This window comes from Dipodomys merriami, unplaced genomic scaffold, assembly GCF_024711535.1.
Source record: "Dipodomys merriami isolate MVZ:Mamm:240054 unplaced genomic scaffold, mDipMer1.0.p SCAF_13, whole genome shotgun sequence".
Classification (NCBI taxonomy): Eukaryota; Metazoa; Chordata; class Mammalia; order Rodentia; family Heteromyidae; genus Dipodomys; species Dipodomys merriami.
In genome coordinates this window covers 24,893,294-24,920,065 of record NW_027202604.1, presented here as the reverse complement: position 1 = coordinate 24,920,065, position 26,772 = coordinate 24,893,294, and the positions used below count along the sequence as shown (strand labels likewise).

Genomic DNA, 26,772 nt, shown 5'->3' with positions numbered 1-26,772 from the left:
TTTCTGTTGATTTTAGTTAAGGAACAAGGACACAAACTTCACTTAGGCCTAAACTTCCCTAACACGTGGCTATGAGATTGCAGGCTCTTAAACCTGCCTCCTAACTCCTTCAATACACAGACCTCTGGGACTCCAGCCCGAGATCATGGATCTCTGGTTGGATGGCCTCAGCTTCCTGGGTCAATCCCGCTGCAATCATCAGGACAACAAACACTCCCAGGGGACAACTGGAGTGCCAAGACCTTGAGGTTAAGGCAGCGCTGGTTTTGTAACCATTGTAATCGGAGAAGGCACAATGAGCAGGCCTGCTGGAAGAGAAGCTGGTTAAGAGCGGGGTCAGAGGTCTCCAGCACCCTGGCAGTATCCAGGAGCAAGGAAAAGAGCGCGCAGCTGCGTTATCTGGAGGGGGCGTGGCCAACTAGAAGGCGTGGTTAAGTGGCCGGATTAGCCCGAGGGCGTGGCCATCGGGAAGAGGGTGTGTCCTTCCAGTCCGCCTCCTCCCGCCCCTCCGGCCCCCGCCGCCCCTGCCCGCGCGCCCCGCTCTCTGCCCCGGTTCCTGGTTAAGATGGCGTCTCCCGCGACCGCGCACGCCGGGAAACTTCTGCGAAGCCCAGCACTCCAGGCCCGGTTCCTGGCCGCCAGGTCCCAGGTGAGCGCGGCCCGGGACCCGGAGCCGCGGGGGAGGCGCTGGCCGTGGTGGCTGCCTGCCTGGTTCCCTGGCGCTTTGCTCCTCGGGTTTCCCTCCCGGCCCCGCGGCGCGGGCGGCGCTGCGTCCCTGGGCGCCGGGCTGTGGGGACCCCCGGCTCCTCGTGGTGTGGGGTCCGGAACCGAGGAGGCCGCGGCCCGGGGTGTCCTGGAGCACCCGCGACCCCGGCCCCCGAGTCGCCGGGTCCCCGGCCCGAGGTGCCGCGCCTGGGACTGTGGCCCGGCGCGGGACGCGAGTTTGACACAAGTTTCTCGAGTCCGGAGGTGCGGTGACGCGGCGCACCCGCCGAGTGTGCCACCCTCCCGCCGCGGGGCGACGGCCAGACCGCCGGGCACTCACCTTGACCGAAGGTCACCCCCCCCCCCGACCTCTCCTGGAGACTAGGTTTGCGGGTGCAGCTCATAAAACCCTCCAGGGGTCACTTTGGAGGCGTAGAACCTTGGCCCTGTGCCCTCTCGCCCTGCTTCGTGTGGAATACAACCCGAGAGAGACGGGGTTGGACCCCGGAGTAGGCATTCGAAGTTGTTCTGTCTGCCTTTCGCAGAGAGCCGGCGTCTCCGTAGTGAGAGAGAGGCCCCAGAGCGTGGACACCGAGCCCCTGACCGCTCTCGAAGAACTTAATCAACCAGCTCACTTCTTTGACTCCACCCTTTTCTATTTAAAAAAAAAAAAATCTTTTAAGACTGCAGGGTGGCTCCGTGGTAGAGCGCTTGCCTTGCTTGGATGGGGCCCCGGGTTCGATTCCTCAGCACCACGTGAGCAGAAAAAGCTGGTAGAGTGCTAGCCTTGAGCCGAAGAGCTGAGGGACAGCGCCCAGGCCCCACGACTGACCACATAAATAAATAAATAAATACAAATTAAAAAAAGATCTTTAAGTAGTTGTGCAAAAGAGTGGCCACTTAATAAAGCAGCTCATGCATACCAGGCATCTTGATCCACTTTTGACTCCCTCTCTTGAAGAAAAAGCTGTCTAGGGCTTAGCCCCAGTAGAGCCTGACCTTTTAAATTCATTGTCATGCAGATTTCACCAGAACATGCACCCTAACATTTTTTTTTAAAGAAAAAAAAAGAAAGAAGTTACTAATGATTTTTTTACTCAACTCTGGTTAATTATGACATCTACAGTTCCCCCCTCCCCCCCTTATTTTCTGGCATCTCATTTTCCTGATACTTTTAATGTAAATTTAAAAGGTGCTAATGCTTATTACTGTAATAGTCTTAAAAGGCACTTGGCAGTTTGGTGGGGTGGCAAAAGGAATGACAGTTTTATCTAATTAAAATAACTAATAACTGCTGCAATGGAATAAGAAGAATACCTCAAGGTGATCAAGTCCTATTCATTACTTAAGTGTTACAAGAAACAACTGTGGTGCTAACGCTGAAGGTAGACTTGAATTGATGGGAAACATTGGGCCCATGGCAATGAAAACTCAAGAAAGCAAAGTAATTGTAAATCAAAACCTAAAATACAGAGCATTTAGCTGTATTTTTAGGCAGCCTCCTTGCCAGTCCAAGAGATAGAAGCCTTATTACAACACTTGTGAGAGACCAGTTGGGGGACACATGATCTTGGTTTAGCAAAAAGACCTCATTCCATCAAGGTTAGTTTATGTCTCCTATGAATGCAAGACTTATTAATATTAACAATTTAAGACAGGAGTTTTATGAATATACGAAATATCAAGAACTGGGAATGAGTGTTGCTAAGTATCTGGTACAATTAGCTCTTTTTCATGGATAGGAAGTTTAGTTCAATCACTTGTTCAAGGTTACAATTTGTGACAGCTCTGGTAGCATGGGAAATGTTCATTACCTGTAGGCTTCCATTACACTAGGTTTCTGCCTGGTGAAGGATAGGTTCCCTCATAGAGATATTTATGGTGGCCGTTCAGTTTGCATGTCAGTATTGACTATGTCATCCAATTCAATAGTGCCACTACTGGCACTTTTTTTTTTAAATAGAAGTAGAAGGAACTCTTATCAAATTTGTGGGAGCTTCTTAATATCTACTCCTTGTACTTCTAACTTGGTAGTGTGCCTACCTTGTTCTTTGTTCATAGCACACCTTACAACTGAACATGGCCCAGTTTTTTCAACCAAATGAGTCTTCCCAAGTTTACAAGTCTGTTGGTTCAGACCTACTTTGTACCAGACCTTCTAAAAAAAAAACAAACCCAAAAAACTGTTTGGTGTACAGAGATAAAAGACCTACTTTTCTACTTTTAGAAGTAACTTAACTGATTTTATAAAAATATCCATAGAATAACACTTTACTCCCTCCCATAGTTAAATTTAGCATTCAACACATATTCCTGATAGTTTAATGTCACTGAATTTTGTTTTTTTCTTTTCTTTTTCTTTATTACTTCTGCTTTTAGTTTCACTGCTTTGATTTTTTTGATGTTATGTCCCTTTTTGATGTTAGCCCCCCCTTTAAAAAAAAAACTTCAATTTCTTAGTTTTATATGCATTAAAAAAAATCTAGCTTATACCATCTGGTTAGGATTGTTCTAGGCCCTGGGAGTTGGGGTTGATGCATGAGTCAGGAAGAGTTTTTATTTATTTTAGCTGGGTGGATAAGGGTGAGGTTGTGTACAAATATCCAATAGTGAAGGTGATTTGTCAGTGATTGATACTCTGAATAAAATCAAACAGGGTCATAGGATGGAGAATGAATATAGCTTATCAGGAGGGTTGTTAATGCTCTCAATAAGGTGGTTCTGTTTGTTGTTTAGGTTTAATTTATTAAAATGAAATATTAAACACTGAAGAATGTACATAATTATACGTGATCAGCTTGATAAATGTGCACAGACTACTCATTAGGCACCAGATCTAGATCATGAAAGTTATCTAACAGCAATGTAGACCCTGGAATTCTTCCCATGACTACCTATACCTAGAAAAGGTAACCAGTCCCTGAATTACAATACCATGGACCTGTTTTTTCCTTTGTACTTTATGCAAATGGATTATGCAATAGGTATGCACCTAATCAACTCTGCTCAATATTATGTTTATTAGATTTTGGAGGTGACTTTTTGACACAAGCTGATTAATAAAAAAGAACAAGCCAGGTGAGACTTAGAAGGAAGGAATGTATCAGGTAGGGCAGACATCAAGTAGAAAGGCCCTGCGAAGGGAATGAGCTCTGTCTGTCTAATTACAGAGGGAAAGTGGCACAGGATGAGGTTTGACAAGTAGACAGGAGCCAGATAACTTGGAGATTTGTAGGGTCTGCCAAGGAGTTTTTGTTTTGTTTTGTTTTGGCCTGGTCCTGGGTTTTGAAGTCAAGGCCTGGGCTCTGCCCCTGAGCTTCTTTCATTCAAGGCTAGCCCTCTACTCCTTTAGCCACAGCACCACTTCTGGGCTTTTCTGAGTAGTTTACTGGGGACCAGAGTCTCACAGATTTTCCTGCCCGGGCTTGCTTCAAACCATGATCCTCAGATCTCAGCCTCCTGAGTAGCTAGGATTACAGTTGTCAGCCACCAGTGCCCACTTTGCCAAGAAGTTTTAAAGAGCTAAAAGTATGTAACTTATGCACAGTAATACAGGTAATTAGAAAAAAAAATCACTTTGTTTAAATCCCAGTTGTGATTGCTGAAGCTCAGGCATGTAGTTACCGTGCTGTAGATACGCATGTTATACATCTGAACTAGGCTGGCTTTGAAACTATTTTATGGGAGTGGAGGGCAGTGCCCTTCCATAAAAATCTAACAACCGTTACAAGCTTTTCCAAAACCCTTGTCTTGGCAGATAAGAGCCAAGTACTGTGAGTAGGTGAACAGGGTTCTTTGGTACATGGGGCTGCCATTATGGAGGCATGATGTCAGTGGAGCCTTACGGGAACTTAGGCTGGAGACATTTTGAAATGGTTAGTAGAAATGGCAAGCACAGTACTGTTGTTACCTGTTAGGACATTTCCCCTCTCATTCTGACTAAGGGAAGTTTATGGAACTGTTGTCCTTAAGGAAGCCAGTGCCTTTCAGGCCTGGAGCTTCAGAATCATTGTTGTGTATGAGGCCCAAAGGAAATTCCTTAAACCTCTTTATCCCTACTGTTGGATCCTTTAAGAAGAATGACTGCAGCTTAATTTTCAACTCCTTCTGGAAGCGGGAAAGATGGGTGCATGCCTTTTAGAAGTGAAGGACTAAAGGTTACAGGAGAGTTCTTACCACCTAAATGAGGCTGTAGAGGCTGCTTAGGAAGTTATGACTTCCCTTTATCTGCTTATTGTCTAGAGAATAAATATGTATTAAAAATAACATACAGATGCAATTTCTGCTATTAGTGGAGGGAATGCATCTCACTTAAATGTAGATAGTAAACTTTTGACCTTCTGCACAGGGAAGACCTTCTTTAAGTGATAGCTCATGTCCCAAATTGGTTTTGTGTATTGTAAATGAAACACTTCCTTAATGAATGTTGATTGAGTGTCCAAGTCCACAAGAGTGAGAATGTCTTCCACCCATGTTCTCTGGCCCAGTTCTGCAGGCACAAAGCCCAGAAAGACACTGAAATACATTATATTGAGGGGAAGAAATAAACGACATGAATCCTCTCATATCATTTGTCCTTCAACATTGCTTTTACTACTCCATCTGAAATTGTCATTAGACCTAGAGTTTTCTGTCATTTGGTGGATAAATTTTGTCTGAAGAAATGATTTGTACACATTTGAGTAAGTGATACAAACAATGTAGTCATCTGGAAATTCACATTGAGAGTTCTTGTGGGTGGAGAAGTTAGGGGTGGTGGAGACAGTCTTCCAGGTAGAAGTCATTGCAGGTGGTTTCAGTGTAGAGAAGGTAGAGGAGAGAAGGGAAGGATGGTAGTGACAAGTTGAGGGATGGCAAGAGTGAGTGGGGCTGCAAAAAGCACGCAGCTACAAGGGCATACAGTTCCGTAACTGAAATACAGGTCAAGCGAATGTAATTTTCTTAGCAAATATTTTCTGAATTCTTATTATGTATGCCCAATATTAAGCACTTTAAAGACATAAAACTTAATTTGTTCTTCAGCATAAGCCCAGTGTTTCAGAGAATTGGGGAGGGGGCAGATCGATGCATTTAATAAACGTGGGTTCAGAGGGAAAGAAGACATACAGCCCTACTCTCAGAAGTCTCGTGGCCTAGTGGCAGAATTGATGTGTGAACCAGTGGTTATACTGTAATATAGTGATACTGTAGTTGAGTTTTGTTCTCTTTTTTTTTCTTTCAATTTTTATTTTTAATTAGCATATGTTAGTAACAAAGTTTTACTATAATTCTATAGATGCACATGGTGTGCTCAGAGCAAGTTTACCCCTTCTGATATATTCTCACACTCCCAACATTTATCCTTTTGCAAATAATATTTGGTGGGTTTCATGATGTTGTCTTCATACATATGTGTGTAATGTGCTCAGTCTTCCGGATTCTTTCCTTTCTCCCTACCCCTGCTGCTCCCCATGTTTTCCCAATTCCCATTATACATTCATGTCCCATTATTACTCAAAATATCCAACCCATGGAATCAGTCAGGGTACCCAATAACAGATGAATAGAAAAGCAAATATTTATACATACGTACATATATATGTATATATACATGTACATATATATATACATGTATATATATACATATACACAAATATATATGGGTATTATCGAAATGAAATGCTATTTATAGGAAAATGAATGGTATGCGAAGATTATCATATTGAGAGAGAGAAGCCAAGGTCAAAAAGCCAAAAATTGCATGGTTTCATCCAGCTGTGGAATCTAGACCTAAAATAATGAGGAGGATGATAATGTTGATCCATGTTCTTTGTCTTCCTGTGTAGGGTACTTGCTGTTCTCAGTGCCTGAAGCACTTTGCCCTCTGATCCCACAGGAGTCAGCTTTCTGATTCAGGGTAATTTTTCAGACAGACCTTTCCCAGTTATTTTACTGACCCAGTCGTCCCCCCCTTACTACTTATTGCACTTTAAAACTTGACTCTATGTAAAACTTGACTCTGCGTTGGTTATCACTCTTTTTCCTACCATCTAAGGCTTGACAGCAAAAACTTTCTTAGATACTGCTGCTTTTCTGCTGGCCAGACAAGGTATTCAGTGTACATAGTGGTTTATAGGAATGAGAGGGTTGAACAGAGGAAGGAGAGGCAGGTAAGGAGCAGGAGGAGTTGGGAGGTGATATGGATTATTCTGACAAGTGAGAGAAACAATCGGCTAATGATTGGGGAAAGGGCTTCTACAGTAAGAGCTTTGAAGATGTGACTGTGTAGAGTGATCAGTGCATATAAACTTCTTTACTCCTTAAAATGTCACTGCTGGGAAGACCACTGTTTTTATGTAGAGGATCAGAGGTCTAAGAAGCCACGGCAACTTGCTTGAAATCTTGATGCCAGGAAGTCACCAGGCTCATGCTAATAAACCACTTAAGCTGTTAAATCATTAAGCTATATCACCAAAAGATCCAGTTTGGGCCAAACCATCTAGTTAATCTGACTGCTTACATTTCCTCCATCTCTTCAGCTCTGTTCATTTGAACTTGAGCTGTCCTGGCATACTGATCAACTCTGCCCAGGGCCCTCTGAGCTTAAATCCAATCCCTTCTTTTTTTCTGGTGCTGAGTCTGGGAAACAACATAGTATATTCAAATTCTAGATATGAATGTTCATGTTCTGCAGCTTGGAACAGTTGATTCATTGATTGTACTGCAGTTTGAACTCAGGCCCTCATTCTTTCTTTGCTTGCTTACTTGGCTCTACACTTGAGTTAAGGTTTTAACACATCTTTTTTGTTGGGTATTTTGGATAAGGAATCTTAATAGGCTTTTCTGCTTAGGGTTGGCCTCAAAGTATGATCCTTCAGATCTCAACCTGAATAGCTAGGATTATAGACATGGACCACTGTTTTCTGGCTCCAAATATTATTTTTAAAGTTGTTTTTAATAGTTCATGTTAATTATAAAGAATAATGGGTTTTATTGTAGCTTTCTCATGTGTGTAATATACTTTGATTATACTTGGAACAAATTATTGAACTTGATTCTCTGAAAATGGATTAGTTCTCACAGATAGTGACAAAGATTCAGTAAGGTGATATGTAAAACATTTGGCATGATTAGATCATGGGCTTACAGTGGAAATTTCTTTTGCAGTGAATTTGAAGCTAAATTTACTTGCTTTTTACTGTAGACTTTATTGAGCTGAGTAACTTTCCTTTCCTTTCCCACATTTCATAGATATTTATCAAGTGCTGTCATCCCACAGTTCAGCTCTGGCTCAGGGCTGCCTTATATTTTATTTCATTTAGTCCTTGAAATAGCCTTGTGAGGCAAGAGTGATTTTTTCCCAGTTTACACCTGGGAACTTGAGGCTTGAGAAGATGGAGGTCTGCATCTGGACTCTGGTTAGCTTCAGGATCCCACAGATGGGAGAAAGAGCTGGTGCAGTTCAAGGTTGTACCAGGGGTGAGGGCCACTTGGATATGAATGCTAGTTGTTGATCATTGTAGAAATGTTTGCACATCTCAGTGTTGACTTAGCCATGGCTTCTGGACTTCATATGTGTCAAAGATTCAAGCCTAATGAATGGGCTGTAGTTATAATCTGCAGTCTGCCTAGCAGAAAGCTCTTGCCTCAGGGGTTCAGCATGCTGGACAAACGGTGACCATTGAGGGATGGTATAAAAAGATGGAATTTCCTAATTTTTGAATGTAGACTTTGGTCACTGTGCTGGATAAATGGGTAGTCTTTACTTTTTCTAGAAATGCTTGCAAAGGAATAGCATTTAAGCACTAGTTATAAAGGAACAAAGATTTCTAACACCTCTCTCTACCAAGTTTATTTTTAGTTTAAAATTAGAGGGATTTGATACTATATAGAATTAGTACTGGAAATATGGCAAAATACAAGGAATGTCAATATCTGTTTGGATTGTAGGGTAGGGGTGTAGGATCTGGTTCTTCTATCAACATCTGTTTCTCTAAAGGCTTGTTCCATTTCAGTTTCTGTACTGTGTTTGTCCTAGGTCTGTTACTTGAAGGCACTAAGGAAGTTCAGGAAAGCAGCCTTGTACAGTTTGAGGTGGTAGACAGAGACTAAACCAGAGAAATAAGAGAGACAAATTCAGATCTTTGTAAGCCTAGTGATAGAGTTGTTTGTTTTTGGTGTAATGGGAATCCACTGAAAATTTCTAGACAGTGATGCAGCACAGACCATTTTGTGAGAGTGCTTGAGAGCGTGCTTTCCAGGTATAGTGTTGGGAGAATTAGAGGTGGGCAAAGATGAAGATCATCTTGGAGAATTGTTGGTACTGGGAGAATGCCAGGACCACAAACATAACCAGGACTGGAGCCAGGCTGCCTGGTTTTCAGTATTTCCTTTGGCACTCTTTAGTTTGAGATCTTGTAATGATTATGCATATATTTTATTATATATATATATATATATATATATATTTCCCATTTTAGCTCACTTAAAGCTGAATGTCTTTTCACACGTATGTCATAGATTGATTGGCAGGGTCTCCCATATATAAAGAGCATAAAATAGATGGTAAAGGCATGTGCCAAAATTGGGGTGATTGCATACTTCACATTTGAGAATACCCTGTGATGGCATCCATCCCTGGAAACCAATGTCTAGTTACCCCAGTAGAAATGGACTAGCTGGTCACAGAGCAGATAAGAGAGAAGACTGTTGTTATTAGAGAAAGAGACAGGGTGAAGCCTTTATTCCTTGGGCAGGTCCCAATTGTCCCTCCTGTCCTCGGCCATACAGGAGCAACATGATAAAGGGCTGAGTATTGCTCTAAGCAGAGACTGCCAGGAGCTTCTCACCTCATAAAACATCTCGCTCACCTTTGCTCACAGAGCCATATCCTCTGTCCTTGTGCCTGTGTGTTCTCTGGACATGTTGTTAGGTCAGATAAAAGAACAAACATAAAAGGAGAGAAAAGTGCCACAATTACAAAGTACCAGTCCCAGGCCTACTTAACCAGTGACTTAACCATCTCAACTTGGCTCGGCCATCTCCTCTACTCTGTCTCTGGTGGAGGATGCAGGTGATTCCTTAGGATTCTTTTGTTGAAACAAGCCCTTCTTGGACTTTGTCTTGAAGCATTTAAGGGGGATGTGTGGGTTTTCTGCCTTTTTCTGAGGTTAACTGTTCACGTGTATGGTAATGTTTCTTGTAATTTCTACCTGTATACAACTTTAGCTGTTTGTTCAGCTATCCTTTCTAGATCCTGTCCCCAACACATCCTCCAGCTTCCACTTTCTCCCAGAGTTTTAATAATTCTAATTAGAAGAGAATCTCATCAGTTTAGCTCATCCCTGTATACTCAGTGTAGGGTCATCAACCATTGGAAAGATTGGCTGGTTTTACTTAGGGTTACTCCCTCTTCCTACCCTTGTGACCAGGTTAGGTCTTCTCTAACCCTCCAAGTGTCAGGTTCCGGGTCCATTGCCAGTGAGAAAGCTTGGTCTAGGTGGGCACCATTGCATTTTCTGTCATCTTGAAATGCTGACAATCTCTTTTCCCCCAAGTTTTCATTTACTGAGTGCCTTAAGATTCTTCCTGTTCCCTTTCTGTTAAACTTCTGGTCTGGTGATGATAAAGCACGTTGTTTTATATTATTTTCTTATCACAATTCCCAGTAACTGAGGAGAATTATTAAGAAGGAAAAATGAGCTGTCACAGGAAGCTAGTTTATTCTTCCAAATGATCCAGTGACCTTTTCTAAGATAAGTGTAGACAGCTGGCTTTATACACATCCTGGACTTAACAAGTGCCACTGTCTCCTGTTTCTGTCCAGTTGACACCTCGTAAGGAGGTGGATTTGTTTGGGTCCATTTGTTACCACTTAATAAAGGGTTTCCCCTTTAGGTCACCTGCTCCTGGTTGTCTTGGTTATACCCTGTCTCTCCCAGACTAAGATGTGTGAATGGGGAAATCCTATCTTTTAACCTTAAAACGGATAAAGAGTATCTCTCAGAGTAACTCCTGAGAGTATCAGGGGACATTATTAATAATCATGCCAAGATAATAGATGTCGTCAACCAGAACTGGAATCCACATGGCCTGGGCTCAGATCTTTTTAGTACTTAGTAGATTTATGCTTTTATAAAATTTATGTATTTTACATGTGCTTTTTCACATCCAACATTTGTGGAAATGTAGATGTCTTTTACACATTGTGTAATACATATATGATTGATCTCTTTTTCCCTGATGGCACATTGAAATGGTGCATCATATAATTGTTACATCTTTTTTTTTTTTTTTGGGTCCGGTTGTGGGGCCTGAACTCTGGGCCTGGGCACTGTCCCTCAGCTCTTCAGCTCAAGGTTAGCGCTCTACCACTTGAGCCACAGCGCCACCTCCGGCTTTTTTCTTTTTGCTTATGTGGTGCTGAGGAAACGAACCCAGGGCCTCAGGCATGCAAGGCAAGCCCTCTACCACTGAGCCATCTTCCCAGCCCCTAATTGTTACATCTTAAATTTGATGAAACAATAAATTTCTTAGATCTCAGCTTCTGCATCCATAAAATGGAGAAAAGTTCCAAGACTCTTCAGAGTTGTGGTGAGAATTAAATGAGCCTCTTCATGTAAGTCCTAGCTTTGTGTCCTAGTTCAATAAATGTTAGCTATTGGCTTTGGGTATTGCTATAAACAAATTAGGTAGCAAAGACGCTTTGTTTTTATAGAAAACCTTTGATATTATCCTTGTCACATCTGAAGTAAGCAATTGGAAGGACCAAGGCAGAAATGACTTGGAAGAAAGAAAGAGAGAGAGGAGAGAGGGAGAGAGGAGGGGAAAGACTGATAGAAGCACCTTAACATTTTCCCAAGGAACTATCACTGTCTTTTTGACACCTTCTTTGTGCTCTCAGCCTTCTGTTGAGATGTTTCATTGTGTCACATGGACTGGTTGGGGCTCACTTTCCTCTGAAAGGACAAGGAAAACCATGCTCAATAGATGGTCTCATTTGAGCCTGGGTAAGGTGAGGGTGGAGTATCACAAAGGCCTTTAATAAGCTATGCAAAGAAGGCTGGGAGTTATTTTTCACTAAGGGCATTAACTGTTAACGATGAGAGTTTCTTTGTTGATTCAGAGCTCTTTTAAAAAGTGATACATCATTAAAATGAAAACAATACAGGAAAAACAAAAATGAATTTTTCATTTAGTATATTTTTGTATAATTGACAAGGAAAATTAAATTTACTATTTGGATAATTAGAAAGGGTAATGTTTGCAGTGGTTAAGTTAGAAATTTAAAGTTTAAATATTTAAAATTATGCAGTTAGGATTGCATGGCCCAGTGCCCTGCAGGCTAACTTGAAGGGACAGAAGGCTTTGGGAAGGTTGGGCATAGGATTTCTTTGTCAACTTCCAAACCTTACTAATACTGGCTTCTTGCTTTTCTATTTTATGTAAGTGTATATATGATGAGACTTCTTAGGGGTAGTATGGATTTTATGAATATATTTCATATAAAATAGAATTTTAGTAGTGAGACTTTTTAAACAGTGTTATTTAAAGAGGAGAGGAAACTACTAAATATCCTTTTCCATTAGGCTCTGAGTAGCACTCCTCTGTTCAGTTATGGCTGTGTTGTCAGTATGTCAGTAACTCTTCCTCTGAGCCACACTAGGTCTTCCTTTCTTTAAGTGCTTGGGTTCTGTGCTTCAGGGGAAAATCCTATTTCTGAGTTAGAGAAGAATCTCTTTCCTAGAACTGTAAACTTTAAGCAATGTGGTTATCATATCAATAAAATGAACAGAACAGTGTTTTGGTGATTGAATTTGGGTTATTGAGGGAGATTGCAAAGGAACTGTTTCTAATTCAAAATTTAGACTGGAGGAATGCTTTCAATGTCCTTGAAACTTTTATTTCGCTTCTCAAAACTGTAAGGGTACTACAAATATGAACATGTCTGTTTTTTATATAAAAATTTAAAATTTATTACTGTAAAATATATACAAATTTTTAGTTTTAACTATTTTACCACTGTATCCATTTTATGTCATTAAGTACATTTATTTATTTTTCTTAATGTGAAACCATCACTAACATCCACCTGAAGCAAGGTAGCCTCTACTTTCAGTCTTTGTCATTTTGACTACTCTAGGAGCTTTATCTAAGAGGAACTCCTATATATATATATATATATATATATATATATATATATATATACACACACACATATACATACACATATACATATATACATGTGCATGTTTATGTATACATATGTATTGTATACGTATCTATGCCTATACATGTGCATATACACTATGTGTATATACATATATATACTTGAACATATACACATACATATGTTTGTATATATGTATATATATTCTTTTATAACTGGCTTATTTGACTTAGTATAATATCTTTAAATTTCGCCCATGTTGTGGTATCTATGACTATCTTTCTCTTTCAGGCTGCATAATATTACATTGTATGTATACCTGTGTGTGGTTCAGAGACCTCACAAGACTTCTCTGTTATCACAGCTGTTTTCCCTACAACTCATCAAGATTCACTCCCATTGGTTTAGCAAATGTGCTTATATGAGTAGAATTGTGTTCCCCACAAAATCCTTGTCCTGACAGTTTGTCAGAATATGACCTTTCATGGAGATGTAGTCTTTACAGAGGAATTCACGTCAAAGTGAAGTCATCAGTGTCAGCCAATCTGTCTCTCCTTACAAAATGGGAAAGTTTAGATGCAGACATCTGTACACAGTTAGAAAGCAAGATAAAGCTGAAGGCAGCAGGCAGGACGTTGCTTCTGCCAACCAGGAAGACCTAAACTTGCCTTTAAACCATCCTGAGCTAGAAATGAGGTGTGGGTTCTCTTCCCCTTTCGTCCTGAGAAGGAGCCAGCCATGCTCATACCTTGACCTCTGACTTTTAATCTCTAGAGCTGTAAGAGAATACATTTATTATTTTATTTTGTTTAACAAATAGTCTCATATAGCCCAGGGCTGGCCTTGACTTCATGATTCTCCTACTTCTGCCTGCTCCTACCTCCAGAGTGCTGGGGTTGTAGATGTGTACATGCCTGATTATACTTCTGCTCTGTAACTACATAGTGAGACACTTAATTTGTGGCAGTCTTAGGAAACAGAAATGCAAATCAGTGAACTTTTAATTCTCTGAATATGTGTGAAGGATCAGAGCTGCAAAGGACACTCTGGTGTTATTATACAAGTAGTTACAAGTAGTTTTTACTTTCCAGACCTCTTGTCCATTGCATTGACAAGAAAAAGAATGATGTTTTACTCTTGTTTCTGCAGTTATGTAACCATATGGGCATTTGCTGGGTTCCAGAAATACTTGTGGCATCTAAGGTGTCTTCAAGGGGCACATTGACCCTGTATTTCTTGTCTAGCTGCTGGCAGCTCATGGACCACAACCAATGGTCTCATGCTTTGTGCTTCATCTATTTGCTTTTTTCACTCAAAACATTGTCCCCTGCTAACTTGCTCCTGTTAGATTAGAAAAACTCTGACCGTAATGTTATTTGACATCAGCTTAGAGCTAGAGAGGTATGTTTCTGCAGGGTGCTGTGAGGAATTGGGGTGCAGGCTTGATAATGTCTTCCAAAGAGAAGCCCCCGAAATGCTTTCCACGGCAGGGAGAAACTGAGTTAATGTGCTCATTCAAATGTGTCAATTCTGATACTTTCATTTTGCTTTTTTTAAAAATAAATGTTATTTTTTTATTGTGAAAATACTGTACAGAGGGGTTTCAATTACATGGGTAAGATAATGAGTACATTTCTTATCAAGCATTGTAGCCTCCTCCTTTGTTTCCCCTTCCCATCCCTTCGCATCCTCCCCACCCCCACCCCCCATCCCCTGCCAAAGTTGTAAAGTTTGTTTTTTGACATAACGACTTGTACATCTCATTGTTGCAATGGGTCCCCCTGTATCCCTGTTTTAATGATTTGTTTTTTCCCTTCCTTTCCACATATACCAACATCATATATAGTGAAAGCAGGGGTTATATCATGGGGGAGGGACATACAAAGCAACAAAGACATAATCTTATAAATATGTTAGAACAATCACATGAAAGATTCTCTTTTTTTTTTTTTTTTTTTTTGGTCAGTCATGGGGCTTGAGCTCTAGGTCTGGGAGCTGTCCCTGAGCAATTCAGCTCAAGGCTACCACTTGAGCCATAGCACTACTTCTAGTTTTCTGGTGTTTTTTTAAAATTATTATTATTGTGATTAAGTGATTACATAATTTCCCAAATTTCACAGTATTGTGGGATAGTGATGCTCATTTAAAGTCACAAACTCATTCTAACTTTCCTGGAGCAAATTGTCTGTCCCGGTCTATAACATATAATGGCGTACACATATATACCATACATGTGATCAGCAGCATGGGGTTATTTAGTATTGGTTTGACCAGATGAGTGGAAGTTCTTTGTTTCTTAAGTCCTGTTAATTTTGTTGTATCACTAACATTTTGGATTTAACATGTACTTATCAGGGAGACCTGGTACTGTTTGTCTCTTTGCTCTTGGCTTACCCTCAACATGATTTCTTCTAGCTCCATCATTTCCCTGCACATGCCATTATTTTGTCATTTCTAATGGCTGTATAATATTCCATTGTATATAGATACCACAATTTTTCCATCCATTCATTTGTAGTGGGGCATCTGGATTGTTTCCATATCCTAGCAATTGTGAACAGTGCTACAATAAACATGGAGGTGCATGTGTCCTTGTATATTGGTTCCTGTTGTTCAGGGTAGATGCCTAGAAGTGGTATGACTGGGTCATAAGGGAGGTCAGTATTTAGCTTTCTGAGGACCCTCCAGACTGCTTTCCAAAGTGGTTGTATAAGTGTACATTCCCACCAACAGTGTAATAGGGTTCCTCTTTCTCCGGGTCCCCTCCAGCATTTGTCGTTGGCTGACTTTAGGATGTGGGCCATTCTGACTGAGGTAAGGTGGTATCTCAGGGTTGTCTTTATTTGCATTTCCTTCACAACCAGGGATGGTGAACATTTCCTCATGTGTTTCTTTGCCATTTTTATTTCTTCATCTGAGAAGTCTCTCTTTAGTTCCCTTGCCCATTTAGTAAATGGTTTGTTAGGTTTGGGAGGGATTAGTTTCTTGAGTTCCCTGTATATACTGGATCTTAACCCCTTGTCTGATATATTGCTGGTAAATATTTTTTCCCAATTAGTTGGTTGTCTTGGTTGCGATAGATTTAGCTGTGCAGAAGCTTTTTATTTTAAGGTAGTCCCATTTGTCGAGTCTTTCCAATTTGTTGTGACCCTGGGACTCTGTTCAGGAAGTTCCTTCCTGTACCTATAAGTTCAAGTGTCTCTCCTACTCTGTCCTGCAGTAGTTTCAGAGATTCAGGTTTAATGTTAAGGTCTTTAATCCATTTTGAGTTGATGTTGGTACATGGTGATAGGCTGAGGTCCACTTTTAGTCTTCTGCATGTGGCTGCCCAGTTTTCCCAGCACCAGTGGTTGAAGAGGCTGTGTTTCTTCCATTGTATGTCTTTGGCTCCTTTGTCAAATATCAGCTGACTGTAGGCCTGTGGATTTATTTCTGGATCTTCTATTCTGTTCCATTGGTCTTCAGGTCTGTTTTTATGCCAGTACCATGCTGTCTTTGTTATAGCTCTATAGTAGAGTTTGAAGTTTGGCATGGTTATCCCCCCCCATGTTGTCTTTATTCCCTAGAATTGTTTTGGCTATTCTAGGTCTTTTGTTGTTCGATATGAATTTTTGGACTGTTTTGTGTATTTCAGAGATGTATGTCATTGGGATTTATTAGGAATTGCATTGAATTTGTATATTAATTTTGGCAGTATTGCCATTTTCACTATACTAAGTCTGCCTATCCTAGAGCATGGGAGGTCTTTCCATTTCCTAGTGTCTTCTGCAATTTCTTTAACTTTTTATAGTTTTCATTAAATAGTTCTTTTACATCTTTGGTTAGGTTAATTCCTAAATATTTTATTTTTTGGGAGGTTATTGTGAATGGGGTTGCTCCCTTTATTTCCCTTTCTGCTTGTACATTGTCAGTGTACAGGAAGGCAACTGATTTTTGTGGGTTGATTTTGTGTCCTGCTACTTTGCCGAAGTGATTTATGATTTCTAAGAGTTTGGGGATGGAGTATTTGGGATCGTGAAGGTTTAGTATGTCATCTGTAAAAAGGGATAGTTTAACTTCTTCTTTCCCTATGCGGATCCCTTTAATGTCTTTTTCTTGCCTTATTGCTCTAGCTAAGGGTTCCAGGACTATATTGAAGAGGAGTGGAGACAGTGGGCATCCTTGCTTGTTCCTGATTTTAGGAGAATTGGTTGTAGCTTTTCCCCATTAAGTATAATATTGGCTATTGGTCTGTCGGAAACGGCTTTTATTGTTTTAAGAAATGTTCCTTCTATTCCTGTTTTCTCCAGAGCTTTTAGCATGAATGAATGTTGAATTTTATCGAAGGCCTTTTCTGCATCAGTGGAGATAATCATGTGATTCTTGACCTTGGCTCTGTTGATGTGTTGGATTACATTTATTGACTTATGTATGTTAAACCATCCCTGCATCTCTGGGATGAAGCCTACCTGGTCATAGTGTATGATTTTTTTTATGTGTTTCTGGATTCTGTTAGCTAGAATCTTGTTAGCTAGATCTTTGCATCTGTGTTCATCAAGGAAATTGGCCTGTAATTCTCTTTTTTGGTTGGGTCTTTGCCTGGTTTGGGGATGAGTGTGATATTTGCCTTTTTGAGCTTAGCTTATCTTGGTCAACACAATGATATTCAGTTCTATTGTCTTCCTGCAAACCAATGTACTTTCATTTTTCTATATAGCTCAGTAATACTCTATTGTGTATGTACATCGCAGCTGTTCACTATTGGACACAGAGCTTCAAAAAAATAGGTACGCAGGTGTCTCTATTGTATGTTGATTTATACTCATTCATATATAACTTATATGTGCTCAGGAGTGGTGTAGCATGGTAGTCTGTTTTTAGGGTTTTTTTGATGATCCTCCATATGCTAGTTTGCATTCCTACCAACAGTATATGAGGATCTGTGTCTCCTCCTTTTCCCTCCCTTTGCCCCAATCTTCACCAACATTTGTTGTTTCCTTTCTTGCCTGTTATTCTAGGGCAAGATGAAATTTCATTGTAGTTTTGATTTCCGTTTCCTACAAAGAGGTTGAACATTTCTTCATTTGTTTATCTTCTTCTAAGGATTGTGTTCAATTTATTTGTTCATTTATTAATTGATTTATTTGTTCTCATGGTGGTTATATTTTTAATCTCTGTATATTTTAGCTATTAATCCTTTATCTGTTAAATAGCTTGCAAAGATTTTCTCCTGTTTTACGAGTTGTCTCTTGATTCTGGAATTAATTCCTTTGATGTGCAGAAGCTTTTTAATTTGATGCAATCCTATTTGTCAATTTTTGATCAGTGCCAACTAGAGTTCTCTTTAGAAAATCATTATGTAGGTCTATATCTTCCAAAGTTTTCCCTGTCTTTTCCTGTTTCAGATTTTACATTGAGATTTATTTAATCCATGGTGATTTGGATTTATATAGCATGTGAGATAGGATGTAGTTTCAATGTTGTCGCCTCCTACTGTTACTGTATTGGGGGTCTATCTATGCTTGTAAGTCAGTAGTGCTTGTTTAGTACATTAAACAAGCTAATGTTTCATGAATGTATGAATTGTCTTTCTTATTAATATGAAGTGACTTTGTTTGTGATTTCGGACCAATTATGGTTTGAAGTTTGTTTTATCAGTTAGGAGTATAGCAACTTGGAGACTTGGACCTACTCTTAGGGTGTCCCTCCCCTTACCTTTTTTTTTTTTTTAAAGGGGAGGGCTCACTATATTGTCCAGAATGGTCTGGAACTTCTAAATTTATCAAATGATGTTTATGAGTAGCTGAGACTTCAGGAACACACTACTACCTCCACACTTTAATGGCTTAATACATTAGGTTTTCTAGACATGTCCAAATGAAATCCTCTTGTACAACTAACAGATACCAATTTAAAAAAAAAATAAGTTAGGAACAAAGGGTTTGTAGCTAATGTATGCCCCTTGCATACCTGTGATTACAGGTTTACTTGTTGAGTCATCTTAACTTTCCTCCTGAAGGGCCTTGAGTAAGGCCCCTCCTTGTCTGTCTGTGTAGCTGGGATTACAGACATGAGCTATAGTATCTAATCTACACTTTGTTTAATCATTTACCTGTTGAAGGACTTTTTGGTTATTTCCAGTTTTGGGCCAGTACCAATAAAGCCCATATCAGTCATGCACAAGTGTTTATTTTTTTGTATACATAAGTTTTTATTTCTGTAGTGTTCATGCTTAAAGTCCATTTGCTAGATCATATTTGAAATATTTTTATTTTTTTAAAGAAACTCCCAAAGTATTTTTTCAAAGTGGCTATTTAGTTCTCATTGTTAGCAGTGTTGTGATTGAAATGGAGATTCAGTTTGTTTGCATTTGCAATAGCATTTGAAACTGTCACTTAACAGATCGATATCCTCCTTTGTGAGCAGATTTATCTCATTGTGGTCTTACTTTGTGTTTCCATTATGGGTGGAATGTAAAGTATCTTTTTATGTACTTGTTTGTCATTTACATATCTTCATTGGAAATTACATTTTGTGTGTTTTCTTTCTTTGAACCCAGGTTTTATGCTTGCTAGATAAGCCTTCTATCAAGCTATTCCTCAGCTCTGAAAGCTAACTTTAGCCTTTTGCTAATTTTCTAATTCAGATTTATTTATTTATTTGTTATTTGTATTGGTCCTGGGTTTGAATTCAGAGCACTCTCCCTGAGCTTTTGTGCTCAAAGCTATCACTCTTTTTTAAAAAAAATTATTAATGTTTTTTATTGAAAAATACTGTGCAGAGGGGTTACAGTTACATGAGCAAGGTAATGAGTACATTTCCTATCAAGCATTGTTACCTCCTCCCTTATATATGTGTATGTATATATATCACACACACACACTCACACACACACAAAATGGAACTCTGTGCCTCCATCAGAAAGAATGACATTGCCTCATTTGTTAGGAAATGGAAAGACTTGGAAAAATTATATTAAGTGAAGTAAGCCAGGCCCAAAGAAACATAGGTCCCATGATTCCCTTATTTGTAATAACTAGTATATGTCTGGGACAAGCAGAAAAGAACAAAAGCTATGTACATATGACCAGATAATATGTATGTATATATGACCAGATAAAATGATGTTAAGTGAAATGAAGCCCAAGATAGGGATACAAGTGGTTTTTCCTTTCTTGCTATTGTTCTAACGTATTTATAATGTACCATGTGATTTTTTTTTTTGTTTGTTTCTTTGTATGTTCCTCCCCAACGGTATAACCACTGTTTTCACTGTATTTGATGTTGGTGCCCTGCATCTTTTATATACACTTCAAAGCTATCACTCTTGAACACTTTCACCTTTTCACTTCTGGCTTTTAGTGGCTAATTGGAGATGAGAATCACATGGGCTTTCCTGCTCAGGCTGGCTTCAAACCATAATCCTCAGATCTCAGCCTCCAGAGTAGCAAGGATTACAGGCCTGAGCCACCAGTGCCTGGCTTAATTCAGTTTTTAAATGTTGAATTTTTTTTTTTTTTTTTTTTTTGGTCAGTCATGGGGCTTGAACTCTGGGCCTGAGGAGTGCTGTCCTTCAGCTCTTCAGCTCAAGGCAAGCGCTCTACCGCGTGAGCCACAGTGCCACTTCCAGTTTTCTAGTGGTTTATTGGAGGTAAGAGTCTCATGGACTTTCCTGCCCAGGCTAGCTTTGAACCGTGATCCCCAGATCTCAGCCTCCTGAGTAGCTGGGATTATGGGCATGAGCCACCGGCGCCTGGCGAAATGTTGAATTTTGAATGTTCTTTTTATATATTCTGGATACTAGTCCTTTGTCAGATATATAGTGTGCAGGTATTTTCTCTCTGCCCATAGATATGAAGATTAAGTTCAGGTTAATGGTTTGTTGTGGTATTCAACACTCTCCGCTCTCATTTGTTTGTGCTGAAGGCTGTCAACCTCCACTGAGTTGATTTTACTTTGAAAGCTTTCAGTCCTCCTGATGGAATTCTAAAATTTTAAAGCTGTTAGGCAGTTGTACATCATGATGAAGCATCTGAATTGCTATTTTTGATGTAGGCTTAGTGCTTTGGTGGTCTCTGTGTAGTATTGCTTGGGTTTAATGTTTTTGCTTTTTTGAATCAAGGAACATTCAAGAGTGGCTTCCTATGCCTGTGAATTCTTGGCTGTTAAAGCCAGGTAAAGTTCCTCTATTAATCTATATTAAAAGACATAACTTGGTATTTTGGTAAAATCAGTTTATATTGTTTCTGTTTAGAAGCATTCTTCTTACAATTTCAACGTGTAATGGACCACAGGAACCTGTAGAATGTACCCATCAGTGATAATCTTGGGAACATTTGTAGCATGTTGATCAAATAAAAAATGCTGAAATGGATTCAGATGGTTGGTTATAATGGGCTTGTTTCTCTCAGCTTCCTTTTTTGTGGGTCTCTTAGGAAGAAAACTGATAGAAGTAACAGTTTTCTTTGACTTTTAAGAATCCCACATGGAGACTGGAGCTCTGCTCCCACAGTAGTTTACAGAACTTAAGGACTATGATGAAGTTTGAAAATAATTTAGTCTTAACTAATAAGCCGAGGCTGCTTTTTATGGGCAGTGAAAACTTATATATGGTTACAGGGAATAGAAATATGTGGTATCCCCCCATCCTAAACTAAAATTGGCTGTTATACAGAATCCAATTTGTATTGTCAAGATTTTGTTTTTATTTGGCTCTAGGAACAAATATTGCAACTGTTTAGTTGTTTGATGAAAGCCACAGATTCTCAAGGCAGATTCCTGGCTCTAGTCCTGCCCTGTCCTGCTGCCTCTATGTGCCTATGCAGGTTACATCATTGCATAGTTAGAGCTTCTTGTGTGGGATCTGAGAAACATAACGAGGGTGCTAGAAAGACTTCAAGAGCCTAGGACCACAAGGGTAGGTGGTTGTGGAGATAATATTCGTCAAACTCGGTTTTCTAGTGGTAATACGTTTTTTATTTCTTCAGTAAATTGAACATGAAGAGTTTTCTTAATATACCATCCTACATATGGGCATGCTATAAGATTGAATTATGTGGTAAGATTTTTAAAGATAAAAAGCTAAATTACATGACAAATAACTGCACAGAACTTAAGAAGGGAATAAGCCTTGACAGTCTTTCTTTCTATGTCATCTATCTATCTATCTATCTATCTATCTATCTATCTATCTATCTATCTATCTATCTATCTATTTTTTTTTGTTTTGTTTTTTTGAGAAAGGATCTTACTATGTAGGTCAGGCTGGCCTGACCTGCTTCCACATCCTGAGTGCTAGAATTATAGAAGTGTACCACCATGCTACTTTTCTGTAATGTTCTCTCTGGAGGTGTGATTTCTGTGATACTCTCTCAGAGGAGTGTTTGTTTATTTATAGTGCTGAGGATTCCATCTCAAGTCCCAAAAGGGTGTTTTACATTTAGAGTAGTCTTGGTACCACTTTATGTATACATAGCCTTCATGTCTTTTTTCTAGCTCACTATGTTCGATTCCTTCTCTCTTGCTTTTGAACTCAGGTGCACCCTCATCCTTTATTTCCACGCAATCTGTGAAGCCTCTTCAAACACCAGACTTCACCTTGTGCATGTCCTTTTTTTTTTTTTTTTTGGTTGATCATGGGGTTTGAACTCTGGGCCTGGGCACTGTCCTTTAGCTCTTCAGTTCAAGGCCAGTGATCTATACCACTTGACCCACAGCGCCACTCCAGCGTTTTCCATTTATGTGGTACTGAGGAATCAAACACAGGGCCTCATGCATGCAAGGCAAGCACTCTATCACTGAGCCACCTTCCCAGCCTCATGCATGTACTTCTTATGTTCCTCTACTGGAAATGTCTTTACACCTCTGGATTGTCTTTAGGATTCAGCATCATGCTGCTCCTGGCAGTATTGGCCTCGATTCAGTGGTAGCCTCTTCCCCCTCTTCCTACTCTTTCTGCTCCTCCTCTCCCCCCATTCTTTGCATGTTATTTACATTTATCATATGCTTTTCAGTGTGCTACAGCTTATTGTATAAATAGCAATATTGCAAATAAACATGGGTATAGTGAAGGCATTTGTTGTAATGTGAGGTGTGAGGTCAAGTACATGCATGCTTGGTACACAAGTTCTGCCACTAAGCTAAATCCTAGCCCTGAATTTCCCAGTGAGTGTTCTTCTAGCTTCTCTGTTTAGTTTCCAGAGTTTATCTGATGCCTTCTGAGATTTTAATTTATTTCATAGTGTGAAATGAACAAGTGACTCAATAATATAAGAAACTTTATGAGTAAACAGCAGAGCCAAAATTGTTTTTAAATGAGATTGTGTGTGAAATTGTGTGTATGTGTGTGTGTGTGTGTGTGTGTGTGTGTGTGCGCGTGAGAGAGAGAGAGAGAGAGAGAGAGAGAGAGAGAGAGAGAGAGAGAGAGAGAGAGAGAAACCTTTTTGACTTTTTTTTTTTTGTGATGGGCCTGAACTCTGGGCCTGGGCTCTGTCCTTCAGCTCTTCAGCTCAAGGCTATTCCTCTACCAATTGAGCCACAGTGCCACTTCCAGCCTTTTCTGTTTATTTGATGCTAAGGAATCAAATCCAGGGCCTCATGCATGCAAGGCAAGCACTCTACCTTTTCAGCCCCATCTTTTTGACTTTTGAAAGCCTCCTTATTTTGGTGTTATTTGGTTATTTTATGTCTCTTCGCTTACAGGTTTGGCTTTTTCTGTTACTATTCTTAAGTTTTTTTTGACATTTAAACATAGAATGCCTCCTGTTTGATGGATAGCATTTGATTTTGTGTACTGAAACCCCAGTTCTTATAAGAGAGAGAACCTTTAAAAAATCTGGTTCGAGTTGGGTGCTTGTTGCTCACCCCTGTAATACTAGCTACTCAGGAGGCTGAGATCTGAGGATTGTGGTGTAAAGCTAGCCCTGCCAGGAAAGTCCCTGAGACTCTTATCTCCAATTAAGCACCCAAAAAGCTGTATGAGGAGCTATGTCTCAAGTGGGAGAGTGGAAAAGCAAAAAGCTTCCTGGAGCAAAAAAGTTCAAGGACATCTCCAAGGCCCTGAGTTCAAGACCCAGGAACACAAAAACAAAACAAAACAAAAAACTCACTGGTTTGGATGATTACTATTTAGATATTATGTTATGTGAGGATTTGTGTTGAGTGGTCTGAAGACAGTCTTGGAGAGGGTATCAAAATGCCAAAAAATATTAAAAGGCCACCTGTAATCACCTGTGTCCTAGAGAAAGCCATTTTTGAGCAAGAGTTTGGAACTTTTATGTTGCATACCTACATCATGTGTAGGTATGTAACGTCTCTTAACCAAAAATTAGAGTCATACCAATTAATTACGGTTATTTCTCTCACACTTAGTATTAAATCTGGAATATCTTCTGGCTAATTAAAAGTTAGTGCAAATATTTCTAAGTCCAGAGAATTGGAGGAAAGGAGGGTTTGTTCCTGTGCCTTTACAGCTTACAGTATTACTTATTTATTAGTGGGCATTTGTGTTGTTTTTAAATATTCCACTCTTTTATTTATTAATTTATTTATTGAATTGTGAAAATACTGTACAGAGGGGTTACAATTACATGGGCAAGATAATGAGTACATTTCTTATCAAGCATTGTAGCCTCCTCCTTATTCTACTCTTTTAATGCTGTAATGAATATGCTTGAACATCAATTTTGTTTACTAGTCACCTACATTCTTTGATACATTCTGACACATCACCCTCCCAATGGTATAAATCTATTCACTTACCTGTGGTGATTAAAACCAGTGATAGTAGTAATGTCTACCATTTTTTAACAGTGCTTATTCTAAGCACTTTGTGTAGATTAATTCACTTATTACTCACAAAATACTAGTCTCTTTTTAAAGATAAGGAATTGAATGTTGTATTTTATGAGACTGTGTGTTTTCTGGTACTCAGACCAATATAAAATACAATTTTTAAAAACTTTTCTAGTTCAGTAGATACAAAATAACCTCTCATTGTTTCCAAATTTATTGTCTCATACTATAAAGATTGTACTTATTAAAACGTGTCTGAAAGAAAATATTATTTTTTTCTATTTTAGCAAGCATTTTATTCTGGAATGTTTCCTAGAGCAAATTGTAAATTCTTGAATCTTCAGTTTCTAGATCATCAGAATATGACATAAGAAGTCAGTGCCTTCCATTACTTATCCCATAATACACTTGATACTTGTGCTGTGTTACAGCATTCTTTTCTGGCTTCACATATAGTTCACTAAATATTTTATGTACCAAGTATTTGTTTGAAATTCAGTGATTATGTAATTGAGGCTTAAATGGAAGCCTCGTTTAAGAAAACTGTATCTCCTTCCGAAGAAATCAATGAAAACAATGCAAGCGATACATGAGGTAATCAGCACCACCGACTAACAAGCCACAAGCTCACTTAGATTTTTATGTACAAATGGAAGGATAGTGCATGCTTCATTTTTCAGTTTTCAGCTGCTCATGAGGCATGAGATATCAAGGGATATATCCCTGTAAATACAAATAAAAACCATATAAGTCCAACCTAGTTTGTCCAATTAAATTTCTCATTACATTGAATTTTGAAACTTGATGGGTGGATCTCAAAGCCTTACTGTATTATTAATAATTCACATTGGTGAAAGGAGCTGAAGTTTATTTCATGCTATGTTGTCCAGTTAAGCATTTTAATTGAGTTTTTCCAGGAAGGATTTGGAGTAGAAAGCCATGTGAGTATATTTAGTTTTCTAAACTAAGTAAGTGTATTTAGTTTTCTAAACTTGGACTGCTGTGTGGAGAGGGGACACAGGCCAGTGGAAGAGGATGCAGTGAGAGCAGATAGCAGGCTCTTGGCAGCTCACATGGAAAGACCTGCGTAGACCTCGGGCCTCAAGATCCTAGGACCCTTGTTAACATACCTTCTCCTGGGCTCTAAGATGTCATCTGTGGATGAAGCTGTGAAGGTGTATTCTAAGGAGCTCCTGACAAAAACCTTTGAGAACTACTGAACCAGTGATCTCAAGGGTCCATGTCAGTATGAATCTAGGAAATTATAATCCTGACATTTGGAGTTTTCCTATAAAAGACATATTTTAGTGGGTTTTGGAGAACTCATTTCAAGAGGGATTGTACTGTCTAGGTGTAAAGACTGGTCCTGATTGTGCTAACTAACTTTTTTGTTGTTAAACTTCTACAGATGGGTTAGTTCTTTCAATTGCCCTCTGATCAGGCTGCTGACCTGATGTCATGGTAAAGGTTAGACCATGTGCTCACTACAGAAGAGACTATTGGCGTAGATGTGGAAGTGCCCTTCATTGGTTGAGCTTGTGGAGACCATACAGGGAACACACATTGCTGCTAAGTGGTATAGCTGGAGTTTGAACCCTCTATCTGCCTATCAGATTTCACATACTATATGGTTCCTCCTATGCCACCAGTCTCTAAATGCTTAAAAGCTTCTGGGTGTTTGGGTTTTTTGGTGAAATCAGACTTTGATGGCCCTCCAATAGTCCTATATTGGCTAGTTTTCTTGATCAACCAAGTTTGCCCAGCTTTTAACTGTAAAGGCATACTAGCTAAGGTGGAAGGATTGTGTTTGTATTCACTGTGCTGCTCTACAGCAGTTGCAACAGCTGCACACTGTCAGCCAAGAGGTGAAATGCCAAGCTCAGCTACAAGCTGGAAACGTGTGGATGTTCATCTGTTTGGAAACAGTGCAGAGGGCAATAACTGAGCCATTGTGAGGAGAGCCCTGTCTAAGCAGGCTCTAAAGCTGCATTTTCTCTTCAATAGTCAATAGTAACCCTGTGTACCGTGTGCAGTCATCATCGTTATCTATCATTATCCTCATTTACAATACAGGAAACTGAAGCTTACGGAGGTTAAATAGTTTGTCTAAACTCACCCAACTTGTAAATGATAGTCTAGATTTGAAT

General features: G+C 39.6%; 1 protein-coding gene across 1 annotated transcript in view; it reads left to right on the top strand.

Moving 5' to 3' along the window:
• Window positions 1-529: 529 nt before the first annotated feature.
• The window catches only part of Suclg2 (succinate-CoA ligase GDP-forming subunit beta), a 249,512-nt gene continuing 223,269 nt past the window's right edge, over window positions 530-26,772 (top strand). Inside the window, exon 1 of the mRNA XM_070018922.1 lies at window positions 530-649. Coding sequence (XP_069875023.1) covers window positions 566-649 — 84 coding nt within the window. The 5' untranslated portion in view covers window positions 530-565. The remainder of the gene's footprint in view (window positions 650-26,772) is intronic.